Here is a 19,395-nt window from a genome sequence, read left to right as displayed (position 1 = left end):
ACACTTTGGATTTGAAGGAAGTACACTTATAGAATAACTTTTATCTTTGGATAACATTGTCATCAAAAACATTGGCAATGTACATTAAGTAATAAACACGAACATTAAAAGTAGATATGACAATCATGAAACGCCATACAGTACATTTAGAACGCAGTTTTACAAGCCTCCTATCAATGAACCTAACACTACACTTAAGTTTTCTGTTCTGAGCATTTAACATGGAATCAATTCCATTCCGAAGCTTCTTATCATTCGCACTAAACTTTGACGCTTGCAACAAGTTTAATGAAACACTTGGTTTGACACATACGTCATAGCATTAATATAGCAGACATGATACTTAGTATCAGAACAGTGAATGACATCGTTGATCGTTCAGCCGACGCTCGAATCTCCGATACCGCCGGGTCAACGTACACCATGCCCCCTAAAAAGAAAGCAAAATCTTATCAATTGGTGTGTGGGCGCTTTTCTAGAGTTCATGTTTCAAAATTAATACAAATTATTATTAGTATACCGGGAAAATATAAGAAAACTTCTTTTAAAAACGTTTTTTTTTCACTTTTCGGATTAGACGGGTATGGAAAGTGTTTAATTTAAATTTGTGGCTTTATCAATACCTTCCTTCAACTTAAACAACTTTAATAAAAGCTGAATATTAAAAATGATCTGAAACGATTGAATTTGCTGACTTTTGGTACTTGTGATAGAACTACCTTTCATACTGAAATTAGGCATACAATATGTTTTGACGGTGTTATCTCTCGACATTTTATAATGTGGTTAACGAGGAAACGCAAATGTATATTGTTCTCGTAGCTAACCTAGAGTAAAGTAGATAGTCTCGCCGAGGTTACCATCTCCTCCCTGGCTATATCCTAGAATACGTAGTTTGTAAAGATTGTTTTTCTCCACACCGTAGATAATAGCCTCGTCCACCTTGTCCACAACTACGTCTTTAGCCGTCCTTATATCATCATTGCTCAACCAGTATCTCACCTAGAACATTTAAACATTTAAAATGCTGCTGTTGGTACTGGTTGAAAGTACCAATCAGAAAAGAAATCTGAAGTAGAAGTGGATTATTGCTTATGATGTCAAAAGGAGGGGGATATCCCCTATTTTTTCACGTATGAATAATCATCCTGAAAATGGTCATTAAACCATTTTATAATCTAGCTTCTAAAATCATTACTTCTGAAATCATAACACCACTTCCAAAATCTAAAAGAATCACTACAAAAATGTTTGTTATTTACTATAATACACTTGATGAATAATCATTATTAACAAAGGAAATCGACTTAAAAGATTGTTTTATTTTTAATCATCAAGCCAGATGATATATACTACCAGTTAAAATGAAAACATGTTTATAATAACTCTGTTATACAGAAACAACTGAAGCCAATTTTTTATATCGATTGCATCGCTGCTAATGTTCATCTACAATTTCTGACTTTTTCAGTCTTCACACCTGGTCCTATTTTCCTTGGACCTTTGGAGGAACCTCCGTGTGAATCTTGTTCATATTTTGCCCTATGTTTCTTTAATTGGAGTTTGGATGATGATGATGTTTACCTTTCGTTATTTCCTTCTTGTATTTTTGAGATGGAAAATAGGGGTAAAACACAGGAATGTAATCCTGTATTTACTTTGACAATTTATTTGTCCTTTCATCTTTAATTTACGGTGTTGTCTCCGATTCAATATCGACTGTAGGTTTATGTGTGTTGATAATATACAAGTCGAATTGGTGTCAAATTGATCTCCGTGAGGACCATATTAACACTCTCATGTTTTCTTTAAATTTCACGCCTGATAATCTGATACTAGTTATGTCACCTTGAATCCCTGGAGAGGTTCCTCATAAACACCGGTAGACACGCCCCTCCACTTCACTAACACACTGTTAACCCCATGTGAGTACACTTGTGCTTCAGTCGGATAAAGAACAGGAGCTGCAAAAATAAGTCACAAGATAAAATAACTAATTAGCTTCTTGGTATAGAGTGTTTTATTATATTCAATGAATATTCACCTGTCGTGGTTTTTCACACACAAAGGCCCGGTTTCTTTTATGTGTTGTTCAATCTTCATTGATTTAATTTCATGAATTGCAGAATATATCAAATCAAACAGCAAGTGCAACGAAGAAGATATGTTTTAAATGTGCTTACTCTTCCGGAACACCTAATCTTAGTCTCCTTAGTCTCTTATTTTCTCAGATATCACCATGGAAACGTTTATACGTGTTACGCTGTTAGATGTCATATATTATACAACTGTAGTGTTAAATACTTCAGATGTTGAAAGAACTAGTGGACAGCATTGTTTTGTTTATTGTTATAACGAACTGGGCTACTTGCTGTTGAAACCCAGCAACAAGGCCTAAATACTTCGCCTCATATATATCTGATTACTAATATGATGCTTAACATTTAGGTATGTTCTGCACTTGTCAAACCGTTTTCTTAAACATGCGCTATTTGAGAAAACTACCGAACTATTTTGGAAAACCGAGTCTTACTATTTTGGGATATGTAGGTTATTTAAGAAAACGGAGTCTAACCATATAGGTACGTTATTAGAAAAAAATGAGGTCTGGTCAATTTGGCAGCTGTATGAAACATTATACACATCGTCTAACCATTTTAAAGGGAGTGTGTTATTGTGTTTAACAGCAAGAAAAGAGACATTCAAAAGAATCGTACATAATGTTATTTAAAAAACACACAAATGAATGAGACTGTTCAATGCAGATTTTGAATTATATGCAGTAGAGTTAAATAATGAATTAAGTGTATCATACAGCTGTTTCGTCCATCTAAAACTTATCAGTGATGTAAACAGGCAACTGCAACAAAACCATTATGGAACAATTTTGATTGGTATCCTTTCTTTCAGAACTGTTTACAACCATTGTTGATAAAATTAATGGCTAAATGAGATATATGTTCAGTTCTAACCATTTTGATATGTACGCTGATGAAATTTTTCACTAATCTGTCCCATCCCGGCGGTGTTGAGAACTTGGACGTCGAACGTGTACCACGTGTACGGTAGTAGACCTATTACCAGGCCTTCGGGTTCGTGCGTCCTCCAGCTGATTGAGTTAATAATAGGATTGGTGTCATTCCTCTCAAAGTAATTCACCTGTATGTAAATGAATAACACAATGCTAGCCACACACTCAGCAATGGTGTTTAATTGCAGTTTACACGATACAGGTATAACCAAAACCAATGCTGTAATGCTGAATACTTCAAACGATATGTTAAAACTGTGCCAAACACAATTTTTAGTAGGTATGAATTCGACAACATTTTTATTGAAAGATAAACTTCTTATAGAAATTATAATGATATTGGGAGTGACATTCGATTTTAATAAATAGACGCGAACAATTTAAAAGGGATACACTATGAAAAGTATCGACCTAGACATTGATTTTAACTAACTACATATCTATTACTGCTATGAGTCAATTACCTGGTAGCCGAGTAGTTTTCCCCGCATTATCTCCCTTTCATCAGGAATGGGATCCCACACCACAAGGATGGCTGTAGCATTGTGTCTCCATGCTCTTATGTTAGTGGCCACTGCTATAGGCACTGGATAATCAAATAGGAGCAATGGCGTTGTCTTTATATATTGAAAAACAAACTTGATATAAAATAATTTGGTAAAACATTTTCTCTATATCTCGTGTCCATTTTTTTTCAATGAATATAACCTTGAGAATGCTTGAAAATGAAACTTATTTTTTTTAATTCACGTCACATCACAATGTTGATTCTTCTGATGTCTAAGTTTAATGAATTCACATTTCCAATAAAAAGACATGCTATGAGTTAAAAAAGCAAAGTAAACTTACAGTCCTCCGCCGAATAAATTACAGAAATGGTGGAGTTGGGTCCCTTGCCGAAACTGTTTACTGCCTGAACTTTTACCTCATACTGTGTATAGTAAAATTCTTGTCCGACGGTCTGTACATGATTTCCAACATCGGATGGGATTTCTGTCCTCTATCATAATAAATAATTTACATGCTATTCCAAGAATGTATAGGATTTTATTCATTAAAGTAACATGTGTACGTTGAAATTACACCATTAGAAAATTTAATGCCAAAAAGTTCAGTGCAATAATGAGAAATTTTCAAAGTCTACACAAAATTTTATTCTGCAATTTTTTTACCAGAGACAAAATATTTGGGAAATATAAATCCACGTCAATTTTTTGTTTGAACCAACACATAAATTCAATGGTTTGTTAACCTACCTTTACCCAGGATACCTCATTAGAGTTCCCTAGACGACGCCAGTAAACGGTATACGTCACAACAGCCCCACCCCAGTCTTCCTCTGCTACAGGCTGTGTAAAGGTTCGTTTGATTGATCGTAATTTATTTATTGCCGGATCTTCATACACAATGGCAGACATTTTGATAGCATTGTCTATATCTATGCGATTAAGCTCATGGATATACACATAGCAATAACTATTCATTAGTAGAGATGTTGGTATTTTATCATAAATCACCTTAACTGTATACTAATATGTAGGTACGTTTCATGAATGTGTCTACCATAAACGGCATTGTTAAAATGTGGAAAAGTATGTTTGCAAGTGTGGAAAGCTGCAAATTTACAGAACAATCTTGTTCCATATTGCGACTTTTTTATTCTGAGATAGAAACTTTTTCACTGAACTCAAGGGTATACTAGATTCAGAAACTGTTCACAAACTCACCAGCCAGGTAATGGTGAGGTCCCCGACACTTCCTCCGCCGCCCCCAACTTCACTCGGGGCTACGGACGGAGCAGCCTGGAGTGTCTGGAATATGTCTGAAGAAAATTATGTACAAACGTAACAGAAAATGAACCTTTTGAATTACTTGCCAATTAAATATTCAGCAATTAGAAAATGAATGATTGCAACCTTTTTACACCAAAGTTACAGTGAAAACAGAAGAAGATATGCATCGTCTTGATTATAAATATCATTGACAAGGAAACGACCGAAAAGAAAATTTCAAAATACAATAATCTTCGTATGATAACAAGTATCATAAGTACTTAGGACTAGGAACTCTGGCCACTTCGGGTATCTTAAATGGAGATTTAAATCTTGTAGTACAGGAGTGAAAACAATCATTCTAATGTTAGACACATGTCATTTGTAACCAGCAAGTTAGAATAACTATCTTTATATAACACGTGAATTGTTAGATTATAAAACAAAGCAAAAATGAAAGATAAAAAAACAACAAAATACCGAAGGAGTCTGTTATATAGGTTATATACACAATGTGAACTTCTGTTAAAATGTTCTTATTTTAACCCAATACAATATTTTGAAAATTTGATCGGTCTGAATATGGCCTTCTTCGCGGTGCTTACACAATGATAGAAACCTATATCGCCTTCTTCACGGTGCTTACACATTGATAGAATCCTATATCGCCTTCTTCGCGGTGCTTACACAATGATAGAAACCTATATCGCCTTCTTCGCGGTGCTTACACAATGATAGAAACCTATATCGCCTACAGCACCTTTTTTATTTCAAAGGTGGTCAAATCTTTTGAAGTTTATTCCTGACTGTTTATGGTGAAATTTGTCACTCAAGTGTAGAACATAATTTGTGTTAAATCTTAATGTAACCGGCTGGCTTATCAGACAGATAATTTAATTGCGGTCACCTTAGTGTCAGAATCATGCCGTGAAACATTGGCTAGACATGCTCTCCACCAGTGACTGTTCACGGTTTAATTGTAGATCAGTAGAAGACACTTTCCCTATCAGAATTAGATTATAATTGCTTTAGGATAAACTGTAAGATCACAGCAAATAGAGTCAGTCCTGGTGTGGCCGTGGAAGGAATAACTTGTTAAGCTCGATACTCAGGCCATACATGTTATCATTGTTGTAACTTGTGTTAATACTCAATATTTGTACTTGAGAACGGTTGTTGCTGGTCTTTTGTATAACATAAGGATAGTACAACATAGAGGGTAACATATTCTGGTGGCAGCGGTAAAGGATCATTCTAAGGAGAAGGACTCCGTTATCAAAGGTATAATGCTCGTTAGAACTGTTCACCTGAAGAAACGGAAACTGCGAAGATGACAGCAGCACAAACAAAGTTGGAAACAAGAAGACTCGAAATTCAAGCAGAGAAAGAGGAAAAAGAACGCCAAATGAACTTAGAAAAAGAAATTCTTCAAGTAGAGAAAGAGGAAAAAGAACGCCAAATGAATTTCGAAAGAGAAAGGATGAAGATGGAAGCAGAAAAAGAGGAAAAAGAACGCCAAATAAATTTCGAAAGAGAAAGGATGAAGATGGAAGTGAAAAGAGAAAAGATAAGAATGGACGCCGAAGAAAAGGAAAGAGAACATCAAAGAAAAGTGAAAGAATTGGAATTAGAGATTGAAAAAGCAAAACTTCAAAAGGAACGAAGTGACACAAATTCTAACCCTGTGCCGTTTAGACTGAAACTTCAACCTTATAATCATACTGAAAGTGAGGATATAGTGACATTCTTATCAGAGTTTACTGCTTTATCAACACAGGCTGGATGGACAGAAGAAGTAAAAATGCTACAGCTGAGAACCTTGTTAACAGGTGAGGCTAGAGAGGTAGCTATTCAAGCACATGGGTCATTTGAAGAACTTTGTAAAGCCCTAAGGGACAGGTACGGGAAAAGGCCCTACCAATATTTCAAGCTATTACAGACAGCCCATGTCAAAAGACTGCCAGAAGACGTGGTGACGAGAAAGCTCCATTAGGACAACCACCGATCATCAGTGAGCCATTTTACAAAATTTCTATGGATGTTGTTGGGCTACTGTCTCGAACAAAGAAGGGGAACAGGTTTATTCTTACCGATATGGATGACGCAACAAGGTACCCAGAGGCTTTTGCATTAAAGAATGTGGACGCAGAAACCATAGCTAACACATTGGTGGAACTTTTCTGTAGGGTAGGAGTGCCTCGTGTTATTCTGACAGACCAGGGCACAAATTTCACCTCAAAAATGATACAAGAACTCTACCGTGTGATGGGAATCAAGGGCATAACAACATCGCCATATCACCCACAGGCTAATGGGAAGCTGGAAAGATTTAACGCAACTCTCAAAGCTGTGTTAAAGAAATTCTGCACGTCAAATCAGGAAGCCTGGGACGAGCTGTTGCCATATGCATTGTTTGCATATAGGGAAGTACCCCATGAGGAAACGGGATTCTCACCATTTGAGATGCTATATAGATGGCCGGTCAGAGGGCCATTACAGATTTTAGAGCAAGCCATGACAGGCGAAGGGGAGCTTAGAAAATCTGTCATTGACCATGTTGTTCAGATGAGAGAAAAGCTCGCAATGGTTAGAGAAACAGTACAAGATCAAGGAGTGGTACGATAGGAACGCCACAAAACGGGAACTTCGACCTGGGGACGAAGTTTTACTATTACTACCATCAGACACGTCAAAAATGGTCGCCCAGTGGAAAGGACCATATAGGGTCATAAGGAAAGTCAACGACGTCAACTATGAGGTCAATGTTGGAGGACGTCGTAAACGAGTTGTTTATCATATCAACCTACTACGGAAGTACAATACAGCTGTCCAAAACGTCATGTTTGTCGAAAAGGTTGACATCGCCGATTCTGATTTTGACTGTTCTAATTCAACATTGGAGGTGACACTGGATGTTACACTTGGCAAACTGTTAGATAAGTCACAGCGCCAAGAAATCCGTCAGCTTTGTCAAGAATACAGTGATGTCATAAATCCTAATCCGGGAAAAACATTGTTAGTTACGCAAGCCTGAGGACAACGTGTGAGAAATCAATCCGACAACAGCAATACAGAATTCCTCAAGCCAAAAAACAAGAGGTGAAGAAAATGTTGGATGAAATGATAGAGCGTGGTTATATAACACCTTCCTCAAGTCCATACTCATCTTCAATAGTTTTGGTGGAAAAGAAGGATACTACAACTCGGCAATGTGTGGATTACAGGAAACTAGGAAACTAAAAGACGTAACTGTATGTGACGGGTACCCAATACCCAGGATGGACGAGATATTTGAAAAGCTGGGCAAAGCTCAATACCTCAGCACTATGGGCCTAGCAAAGGGATACTGGCAGATACCTCTGTCTCCAGATTCACAGGAAAAGTCAGCATTTTTAACTGAATTTGGACACTTCCAATTCAAGGTAATTCCTTTTGGTATGAAAACAGCGCCTGCTTAATTTGCAAGGATGATGGACAGACTGTTAGCAGGAGTAGAACATTTGGTCGCTTACTTTGATGATATAGTGGTATACAGCGACACATGGAAGGAACACCTTGAACATATCAAGACTGTATTTGACAGTAAAGTGGATTAACAGTAAAGCCATCAAAATGTCAATTTGGTGAAGAGGAACTTTACTATCTGGGACACATTGTCGGGATAGGAAAGCTTAAACCAGATAGTCGGAAGGTTCAAGCCATGGTTGACTTCCCCCTCCCACAAACCAAAAAAGGGATTAGGTCGTTTCTAGGTATGACTGGTTACTATCGGCGTTTCATTCAGGATTATGCCAAGATATCGGCTCCATTGACCAACATGCTAAGGAAAGACAAACCAAGGCAACCCAAATGGACGGATGACACTGTAAATGCATTCAACCAACTAAAGGACGAGATGACCAAGGCACCGGTACTAGCAAATCCGGATTTTGAATAGCCCTTCGTCATTCAGACTGATGCCAGCAAAGTGGCTATTGGAGCGGTCTTAAGTCAGAATATCAACGATAAGGAACACCATATTGCGTACATCAGCAGAAAGTAACTGCCGCGGGAACAAAATTACTCTACAGTGGAGAAGGAATGTTTAGCTATTGTTTGGAGTGTGGAGTCATTCTCCTATTATATTAGTGGTGTTCACTTTACCATTTTGACTGACCACAATCCACTTAAATGGCTTGATAAGACCAAGCAAAAGAATCAGAGACTGTTAAGATGGGCACTGGCATTACAACAGTTTCATTGTACAATCAGGTATCGACGGGGCCAGGAAAGTGCCAATGCGGACGGACTATCCAGAATTGAATAAAGAGTGCACATATTTTGAAAAAAAAATAAAGGACGAACACTGACTCTGGATGTCTCATCAGTTATTGACATGTGTTTTAAGGTTTTATGATGTGTATACCTTAAGAACAAACAGTGACAGTCTAACAGAAGTACCTTATCCAAGGAAGTTAACAGTATCTGAATCAGATTTATGAACTGTGTTAATTGTAGAATTTAGAATTAACTGTTGTTCAAGTAAACTTTACCAGTGTTTGTGTACATACTAGATATTATCTCAGCCTGAGTATCATGAGTAGATTGCTATCTCTTGAACTTTTAGACCGTAAAAGTTTTCTTAGGCAGGGGGATGTTAATGGTGAAATTTGTCACTCAAGTGTAGAACATAATTTGTGTTAAATCTTAATGTGACCGGCTGGCTTATCAGACAGATAGTTTAATTGCGGTCACCTTAGTGTCAGAATCATGCCGTGAAACATTGGCTGGACATGCTCTCCACCAGTGAGACATTAACTGTTCACGGTTTAATTGTAGATCAGTAGAAGACACTTTCCCTATCAGAATTAGATTATAATTGTTTTAGGATAAACTGTAAGATCACAGCAAATAGAGTCAGTCCTGGTGTGGCCGTGGAAGGAGTAACTTGTTAAGCTCGATACTCAGGCCATATATGTTATCATTGTTGTAACTTGTGTTAATACTTAACATTTGTACTAGAGAACGGTTGTTGCTGGTCTTTTGTATAACATAAGGATAGTACAACATAGAGGGGTAACACTGACCAATGACCAATTCCAGACTAAGATGGAGTAAAGCCGTAGGGAATTTTACGTAAAATATTCCTTTGTTTATCTGTTGTTTTGAAGGAAAGGTTTTTTTTATACGAAAATGGTGACCTTTGTTTGAAAAGTTTAATTCATCAGTATCGTGGTAATTGCAAAAATATCGCAATACAATTTAACAATCATAAAGAAAAAAAACTGGTTTCGTGTCGTACATTCATGTCGTTCAAGGATAGCATAACTTCATGAAATACTATATCATATCTTACACAGCAAATTGAGTTTAATAATAGCTGCTCACCAGACGGCTTGCTGGGCTCTCCAATCCCTAAGGAGTTGGCTGCCGACACACGGAATATGTATCCGACGCCAGGCTTCAGACCTGTTACCTCAGCCATGTGCTTGTCGCTTGTAGGGATGATTGTGTCTACGTCGGCGATATCTTTCAGGTGACGGGGGAAAGCAAAATTCATTGTCAAATTAATATCTTACATTTACATGGATATCTATCGATTAGGGTTCTGTTGAACAAAAATTTGCTGAAAACAGGTAAGGTCAATATTTGTTCATTTGCATTTGTATTCGTGTATAGAAGACAAAACGTTTGATATTGTTTTTTATAATAGATTTTAGTGAATTGGCGGGAGCAGATACTATGGTTGTTCAAAGGTACACCATGACAGTAAATTTCAAAATGACAGAATTTACATTATTGGGTTGAAATCATAAATCTTATTTTTCAGAATTTGATTTTCCAGCAACATACGTATATATTGTCCACTTTACTGAGGTTTCCAGCTTATCCGCTTTTAAGAGATCTTACTTTACATACATGGTATTACAACAGTCCAGGAATGTCCCTGCTCTGACCTGGCCTCCACCATATAGAAATCTACAGGTAGACCATTCAAAGCGCCTACACTCCATTTGATCCTCATGGAACTTGTCGAGATGGTGGTGGTGTCTGCATACACGCCAGCAGGTGGGCCGGGTTGTCCTTTAAGAAAATGGGCAGGTTTTATCTATGCATATGTCAAGGAGAAAAAATCCATATATCTTGACTTTCAATCATAAATATCAAAGCTTTATTTTCTAAACGTCGAGTCGATTTTTTACCTAAAACAGTCAGACGGGCGCTCGCACGTGACGTATCCATAGTAGTTATGACGACGCATTCATATTCTCCCGCGTGTTTTTCTTGAGCGAGCCGTATATATAAGCCTTGAACATTCTGTGATGTACCCTGCAGGGAAAATCACATGTAATATTTAGTAGTTTAGCATTCAATATATTTATGATCTGAGAGCATGACAAAGGAACAAAACTAATTTTGATTGAAGAAAGATTTGGAGATTACAAACCAACAAGATATCAATGGGATTGCTTATGAATGGAATTGAAGATTTCGTACTAGCTGTCTTTTTGTTCTATGATTTCGTACATTTGAATATTATCTTAGGATTTTGAATAACCTTTCATGACAGTGTGATATATCAATACATCTGATGGGTTATGGTGAAACATACCAAGAAATAATGCCGATTATTGTCGAGATCAAGAGTCTCGCCATTGAAGTTCCATGTCTGGACGAATTCAATATGAGACGACACAGAAGCGCTGCATGTGAGGAAAGCGGTGTTGTTTACATACACCGACGTTGGCTGTGGTACCACGTTTATCACTGTGCTAGCTGTGAAATTCACACGCAAAAGACAAACGTCAGATAGATAGGGACCATCTTACAAGCGTCGGATAGATTACGATCAAAATCTAAGAGTTAGATAGACAGAGATCAAAATATAAACGTCAGGTAGATAGGAACCACCTTAAAAGCGTCGGATAGATTACGTTCAAAATATAAGAGTTAGATAGACAGAGATCAAAATATAAACGTCAAGTAGATAGAGACCACAAAACAAGGGTCATGTAGACAGAGAATACGATATAGTATTGTAAATGTCAGATAGATAGGTACCAAAACTCAAACGTCAGTATTTTCGTGAATTAGTCAAAAATTCTGTTTATACGTCTAACACAGGCTCAGCTTGTATATTCGTGTTTTCTAATGCTGTCTCATCTTTAAGATCTGGTTAATAAGCAGTTTAAGAGCACCTGTTTCATTTACATACAGTCTTGAAGGAAATACGGATGGTCTATAATACCGAAAATGAATTTGGATGTTAACCATACACGATTAAAATGTAATGGTAAAAATAGAAGAAAAAAGTAATTGATTTTTTAATATATTCAAATGAGATGATGGCAACTAACGAACAAAGAAAGATTTACATGGAGACTTGATGTTCATGTGTTGAGTAATATATTGATGATATTTTATCTTCATAAATGTTTCACCACGTGCAAAATCATTACATATTAGTGTCTTTCGTAAAATCTTTTAGTGATAAAACATGACAACTTACACGTGACGGAAAGTGTCCCAGAGCTGGACGCAGATCCATAGATATTTTCCGCTGAACATGTGTAAAGACCAGCATCACTTTGCACCACATTTTCTATAAACAGATTACCGTTCTGCATCATTCGAATTCTTGACGTCATATCTCCATGGGAAAGACCGAGGTCACCTCCATTACGACGCCACTGAAATGTTGGAAACGGAGCCGCCTCCGGTTCACATATTATAGTTGCATTTCCGCCTATAGCCGCAAACATTTTCTCATCCAAAGGCCTTTTCGCAAAGGTTGGGGAAAGAGCTGCAAGATAATGTGTTTTACATATTACTAATGTAACGAAAGAGCTGTTTTAACTGCTTAGATGGACATGTACCGAAATATTTGGTTTGTTTTTCTGACGAGAAATTCGAATTATCGATTTAGTTGAAAGATTAATTCACACACTTCTCAATGCTTACCAAAATCTCATTTAAACAAAAAAACAAATAAAAGCAATACAGGACTTTTGAAATCATATTTCAAGAGACTTATTCTAAAATGCTGTGGTTTTTCAATGCTGCTCGAGATACAGTCTCAATAACATAATATTATAGCAGAGTTTGAAATTAGACTTTCATCATACACTTGCCTAAAACCCGAAGTTGTCCTTCCGTAAACACCTCTCCATACACATTGGTCGCTGAACATTGGTACATCCCATTGTGCTTCTCAGGGTCCAAACTATTGATCAACATTACATTTTTTATGATAGTTCTCTCCCCTGGGATGCTCGTAATCAGGACCCCGTCTTTGAACCATGTGTATGTTGGCGTTGGAAATGCTTTTGCTTCACATCTCCAAGTCAGTTGACTTCCGATGTCCACATGCCGATCACTAAGTGGATAGCTGAAGAATGGCTTCGCTGCCAAATGATAACGTCAGTTATTTCACAAGCATAGTAAACCTGGTGTTCTAACTGCGATAAATACTTTGCAATGCAATGGTACAAATCCACTATCTATTCATGTAATCGATGAAATTTTCGTAAGTCAGGAGATGTTAGAAAAATGTTTATCATATAAATATATATAATATACATTCATCCTTGACAAACCTTCTATGATGACTGTGAGCGTCTTTGCCACCCGGGAACCATGGCCTCTCGTCGCATGACATGTATAATTCCCGCTATCTTCGAGTTGCGCGCCCTCTATCATCAGAACTCTGTTATGATCTAGTGATCTAACTGTCCTTGGTAAGGGCAGCAACTCTCGGCTCCACGAGTACTCTATCGTCATGCTATAAATACATTATGACTTTTTTATGTGGCGTGTTCTTCAAAATCGATGAATCAAATTGATCACGTGAAAATGATAGATTTACGAAAACAAAAACATGTAATTCAATTAATAGGAATAAAACCAGATATCGTTGTATGAGGGTCTTTTTCTCCATTAGCAAAGATTCCGAATAATAATCCAAGTAATGTGACGTTCGCAAAATTAGTATCGGTCAATAAATATGAAAACATTATATCGACTAATTTGCATTGGCCACGAAACGATCCGTGTTTTAGTTATGAGTATTTCCTGATAAGATCATGACGATTTGTACTTTGTCGCAAGTAAACCTACAATTTATTTATCTATATAAGCGATAAAGTATATTTCTGTCTGGATTTGTCGCGTTCTTCACATAAATATTTATATCAAAGTCACACCTACGCCTGTGTTCACCTCACAATCAGAAGTATTTAACATTACACGTAGTTTTAATATAACAAATACGAAAAGTTAACATTGTAAAAGAAAATAAACCGAATAGTAAAGTATATCGCTTTATCGCACTACCACAATCAATGATGATATAAATCGGTTTGCGTAAACAAAAGAAGATGTTTTAAATCATCATCTTTTGTAAGTTATATATATAAACATTATGATTATCATACTTGCCTGCCATAAGCTAAACATTCCAGATAGATGTCCTGTCCTCTGATAGGTCGTGCGGGAAAATATGCAGGAAAGTCGTTACCAATCTCAGGTCCCCAAATTGTCTCAACTACAAAAAAAGCATGTTACTTTAATATACACGAATAGTATCTGATCTCCTCCTAAATCTACCATAAATTTACCAAGTCGAAATGGTGGTGCTTGGTCAACGTGGAGATCAGTGTACGCTGTAAGGACAAGACATTGTACATACATGGAGGCGCGTGGTTCTAAAATGATTAAGTATGGATAGAGAGTCATTCGCATGTGTATATGTGGTATGGACATTTAGTTTTGAAGTATGGGGTCTGATAAATGTAATTGCCTTTTTCTTTCTAAGAACGGGGCTTTGTCTATCTACACAGTTAAGGGGCGGGTTGATCTCACCTTGCTGAGTGACGCTAAGCAGTATGGGACGGCTGGTTCTGCTCGGTGGCTGATTGGTCCCGATTGCGGCGCCATTATTTGACGCCAATTCCACGATACAGAAGTATTCATCCTCGTCCTCTTTCGAAACGACCGAGAAGTACAGCTTACCATTCCTTGAGATGAAGATGTAGGGAGTTAGATCAGGTCGGACATACGACCCAGTCCTCCGCCTCAACCACTGGTAAGTTACCGCTGTAAAATATAATACAAGGATTTCTCCATGAAGATAACATACATTTTACCTATTCCATCCCTGAACAGATATATTGGATACAATGTCATATTTGTCATCAAAGGTCATCAAATACGCACTAAAACGTGAGGAATTTCCCCCGCCACTCATAATGCTTTTTGACAAGCAGTGCACACATGTACAAACTTTTAGGCAACTTACATATCAAACTTCAATTCTCCTCACAAAATTCGTAACAAGCTTGTGCTGATACCGAAAATCTGAAAAATCGTCCGTTCGATCACGATCCCTGATATCATGACTCCGCTCTTTATTCATTCTTTCTTATAATCAATACACATTTTAACTTATTCTAATAGAGAATTTCGTTTTGTTTGATTGCTTGTCGCAGAGACTGCTGACCAAACCTCTACATGGGTCTATTATCTCAGGTGGAAATCAAGGCAAACAATGAATAACGTGGTAGTGTCATAACATTCGTATATATTGTGTTATAGGCATGATAATTTGTCATCTCAGTGTTCAATGTACCGTGACGATTATAAATGATACATATACCGTGTTAAGGAGCAGTATTAGGCTATCAATATGTTATTTATTGACTGCACGTTTATCTGTAGTCAGTAGTCTTATATTTCTTAAATCAATGAAAGCAATTAACTAAAATAGGTGGTTCAGAGTAAACTCAACACTATACCTCTTACAATGCCACAAAAAATGACACTCTAAGAATGAAAGCATGTACATCAAAGTAGACGGAGAGGATTTCGAACCCACTGGACAAAAACTCCGATGAGGGTAAGAAATCACTATTTTGCTGGGATAAGACAGCCTGCACGCACAGGACATAAACACGTGCTAAACCGGAAGTTGTTAATTTGAGAAGTGATTGCTTGATGTTGGTAGTTTAAGATAAGTTTAATATTATTGTCAGACAGTACTTGATCATTATGGCTGAATCGTTACGTCTTTGTATAGTAGATAATGTATATTGCATATCGGTAAAAATATAGGTCGTTGTTTGCCTGATTTTTCCCTATTTGTCAGCATGTTTGTCTCGCTATTCTATTTATAGTATGTTGAAGAAAAGGGATTGAAAATGGATCATTTCCTAGTTTCACGGCAGGACAGAAAAGATTCTAGCCTCGGAGGAGATTCCCAGCAGCCTAACCCCTTGCAAAGCCTCGTATAAGCAGTCGTGAATCTCCTCCTCGAGTTGAGATTTATCTGTCCTATCCTCCACCTAGAATGCAAACGAAGTGCCTGTATTTGTGTGTGGAGGTATAGGATGGAGTTGGATGAACATTTGTGTGGATCTGAATTGCACATATCCATGTTACGTGCCTGGTGTGTGTGTATCACGGACCTGATTTATGAGCATGACGTGCGTGGTTTGTGTGTATGACATACCTGGTTTATGAATAGGTGCGGCGCAGTCGATCTGCGCACTCTCGTGAGACAGAGCGGTTACCGGTTCCCTGTCAACGTTTGAGAAGCTTCCTAGACCTGCGGATATTGATAGTAGCAAATGACAACAATGCAATACAACTTGATCATAGGTCGTCACTCTCCGTTATTATTTTCTTTTTATATAAATACCAACTATATTTCTCTATTTGATTTTAAAATTACAGAAAAAGTCGATTTTTCACTAAAAACATGCAAATAATGAAAGTCCACTGAAGAGAGAATTTGAATAAAGAAAGAATGTTACTTACTTCCAAAAGTAAAATACATTGTGTTTCCCAGGATAGCTCCGAACGTGTTTTCAGCGATACACTGGTATATTCCGGAATCATTACGCTCATTAGGATACTGTATGGTAACCTTTCCATTGGTTACTGTATACCTGGGGTCATTGTCAGGTGAAATTACAGTCTGTTTGTTTTCGTTGTCGATGAAGACAATGGTATAGGTTGGGGCAGGGTTCCCTGTTGCCACGCACTCGAAACTGGCACTTTCAGCTGTACCTACAGCAACCAGACTGGTGGGCTGGAGGATCATGTCTGGACCCCTTGGAGCCAACACGGGGTCAGTTAGGTCTGTCCCATAGGCTTTAACATAAATTATGTTCGATAGAGCTGTTACTGAGACTAATTAACAAGAAAGTAAATATTGGTCAGTTTTTGTTATGTGTATGCATGTCTTGATAATAATAACAGGGATGAAAACGGGATGTGTTAGAAATAGACATAGAGCTATAACATTGTCTCTCATATATACAGAGTGTGATTTAAATGGTTTTGTAGCTAAAGTGTTGATAATTAATAAGACAATAATCAAACTAAGCATCATCTCATATATAGTGTTGATGGACGAATACAAACAGAAAAATGTATCAAAACTGTGCCAGCTATAAATCGTTATATCATACATACAATACTTCAAACTCATTACCATTAGGTAGTACAGAGCAGACACGTGTTAACATATACATCTACATCCATACATTAATACGTGTTTGTTATATATATATTTACCGTAATCCCTGTGTGTTTGTACTATCCGATAAGCCTCGTTCATGTTGATTTCACAGATGTAAGGAAGTTCAGTGGATTCCACTTCGCGGCCCCAACGATATCCCAGAACTTGAAAATAGCAGACAAGATGACAATAGCACAACAACATTCATTTCTGCTCTAGCCATGATTTCAACATTTCATTTTCTTATAAATTGATTTTTTTTAATTCTTTTAACAAAAACACTCTTCTTTATGATTTCCACGATATCAAAAGTTTTAGACTTGGGCCAAAGAATTGATGCTTGTAGTGTGTTTACAGTCAGCTTGGAGCCAGATTACGTCTTGGGACTGATTTCTTTCTGTCTAGTCAGTCATAAGCAAATGGACAGATGATTACCAGCGTAAGTGTAGACGATGTGAAGACCAGGTTTAAACATCTCTTGGACGTTGAGCCAGTATTGGTCAGCCTGCTGAATTTTAGTTCCGTCTCCTTTCCACTGAAGATCTCCCATCGCCATGTCGTAGATGATGCCACTGGTGTACCAACGGTATCTACGCATGCCCAAACATATGATCAAGTCATATATTTGTATAATTAGTATTGAAGGGTGGTTTGCTATGTCAAGATCAATTAAGCTTTTTATGTGTTTTACGGAAACTTGGGATCTCGCTGTTTCCATACACACATATTTTTTCAATATGACCCAAACACTGGTGGATTTATTGAATTTAGAGGGAAATACCGTTGAAACACTGAGCATATGCTTTTTTCTTAACTTCATTTGAATTATCTGATATTACCATCTCTATGATGGATCATTATAACGACGACCTTTTCATAAAGTACAGCAGGAACTGCAGGTCTATGTCTGCATAGCATATATACTAACTTACTTAGTACAATACAGTTACATAAAGACCGAAATGTTCCGAAATGACTTCGAATTTACATATCAATTTTGATGTACGAAAGCTACATATGTGACGTCACATTCATACTCACGCGCCTACGTCATTGTTTTCAAGCCAGTTGCTGATGAAGTTGTGTTCTGTATTACTGTTAACGCTTAAGAGAGAGGCTCCGTCTACCTATCGTATAAAATATTAGTTTCCGTAGTAGACAAGAGAAATCCAACAGAGCTAGGCCCAGAAATGGAAGTTTTATATATACCTATATTAAACGGTTGTCCAACCTTTAATTTCCTACGAGAAACGATGTGATTATACAATACCGTGATACTTACAAAAAAGATGGAATTCTGAATGTTTATTTATTTGTTTATTTGTTCATTCATTTTTCATCAAAATGAACCGTACACTAAATTACATTAAGCGCTAGATTACATTGGTATACCTGTTTATCTGTATTTACGGTTTATCATAATTTTTTCGACTCAAACCTACCCCACACGCCTGTTTAGCACCGTCGTAATTCTGGTACGGATAAAACACGAACTTGTAACATTGCGTATCTAGGGGCACCCAAGGTTCCGGACAATCTGTAAAAGAATTGTTGTAAGAGTAACTATGACGTTAAGCAGATGGGGCGAGTAATATCCTTTACAAGCCTCCCATTGCACGACGAGAAGATGTAGGGACATTTCCTTGTCATAATAATTCCGTCAACATTGGTTTAACTAAATAATTCGATGACGTCACAATGCTAAGCATACATCGAACACCCCACTCCATCCCCGAATAGGTCTGCCTTCACAGCACATGCACGAAACATACTGTGAATTAACCGTCAGCATTCATTTCTCGAGACACAATATATATAACTACCTATATACTGATGATATATTACCAATAAGTCTCTACCGACAAACTGAAAAATACATGGAAAATTAAAGAGGAAATATATAGGTGTAGATGGCGTATTTCTTATCGTGGGTTGTATATAATCATTTGTATACTATTTAAGTGGTATACACACAGTTAAAGCAGTCGTCGAGATATGGTTAACATTACAGGAAAACGGAGTGACTAATGGTCTTTAGACCAATATAAAGTGAATCACCTGTTACTTCAGTGACACTAGATTTCAAGTGTTTC

The 19,395-nt window shown here is 37.2% G+C and overlaps 1 protein-coding gene across 1 annotated transcript; it reads right to left on the bottom strand.

Moving 5' to 3' along the window:
- Positions 1-314: 314 nt before the first annotated feature.
- On the bottom strand, positions 315-17,873 carry LOC132554674 (contactin-like). Its single transcript, XM_060218985.1, has 21 exons — positions 17,738-17,873; positions 17,359-17,466; positions 16,597-16,932; positions 16,289-16,384; positions 14,644-14,877; positions 14,221-14,326; positions 13,380-13,564; positions 12,915-13,187; positions 12,293-12,586; positions 11,396-11,559; positions 10,986-11,112; positions 10,702-10,866; positions 10,171-10,311; positions 4,759-4,853; positions 4,288-4,380; positions 3,881-4,031; positions 3,496-3,617; positions 2,973-3,159; positions 1,849-1,964; positions 828-1,002; positions 315-430 (listed from the first exon to the last, which is right to left on the bottom strand). Exons 1-21 carry the CDS (start codon positions 17,856-17,858, stop codon positions 315-317), a joined length of 3,405 nt encoding a protein of 1,134 aa, XP_060074968.1. The 5' UTR covers positions 17,859-17,873.
- Positions 17,874-19,395: the final 1,522 nt, after the last annotated feature.

This window comes from Ylistrum balloti, unplaced genomic scaffold, assembly GCF_031769215.1.
Source record: "Ylistrum balloti isolate Yb309-2 unplaced genomic scaffold, AGI_CSIRO_Ybal_v1 Utg370420, whole genome shotgun sequence".
NCBI lineage: Eukaryota > Metazoa > Mollusca > Bivalvia > Pectinida > Pectinidae > Ylistrum > Ylistrum balloti.
The sequence above is the reverse complement of the archived record's forward strand: the minus strand, read 5'-3'. Positions and strand labels throughout refer to the sequence as shown.

Coding starts and splice junctions, on each gene's coding strand:
- LOC132554674 (XM_060218985.1), bottom strand. CDS start 17,858: ATGGCGATGGGAGATCTTCAGTGGAAAGGAGACGGAACTAAAATTCAG. Junction 3,618..3,880: donor AATTTATTCGGCGGAGGACT/GTAAGTTTACTT, acceptor TTGATTATCCAG/TGCCTATAGCAGTGGCCACT. Junction 1,965..2,972: donor TCAGCGTACATATCAAAATG/GTTAGAACTGAA, acceptor TTATTTTTGCAG/CTCCTGTTCTTTATCCGACT.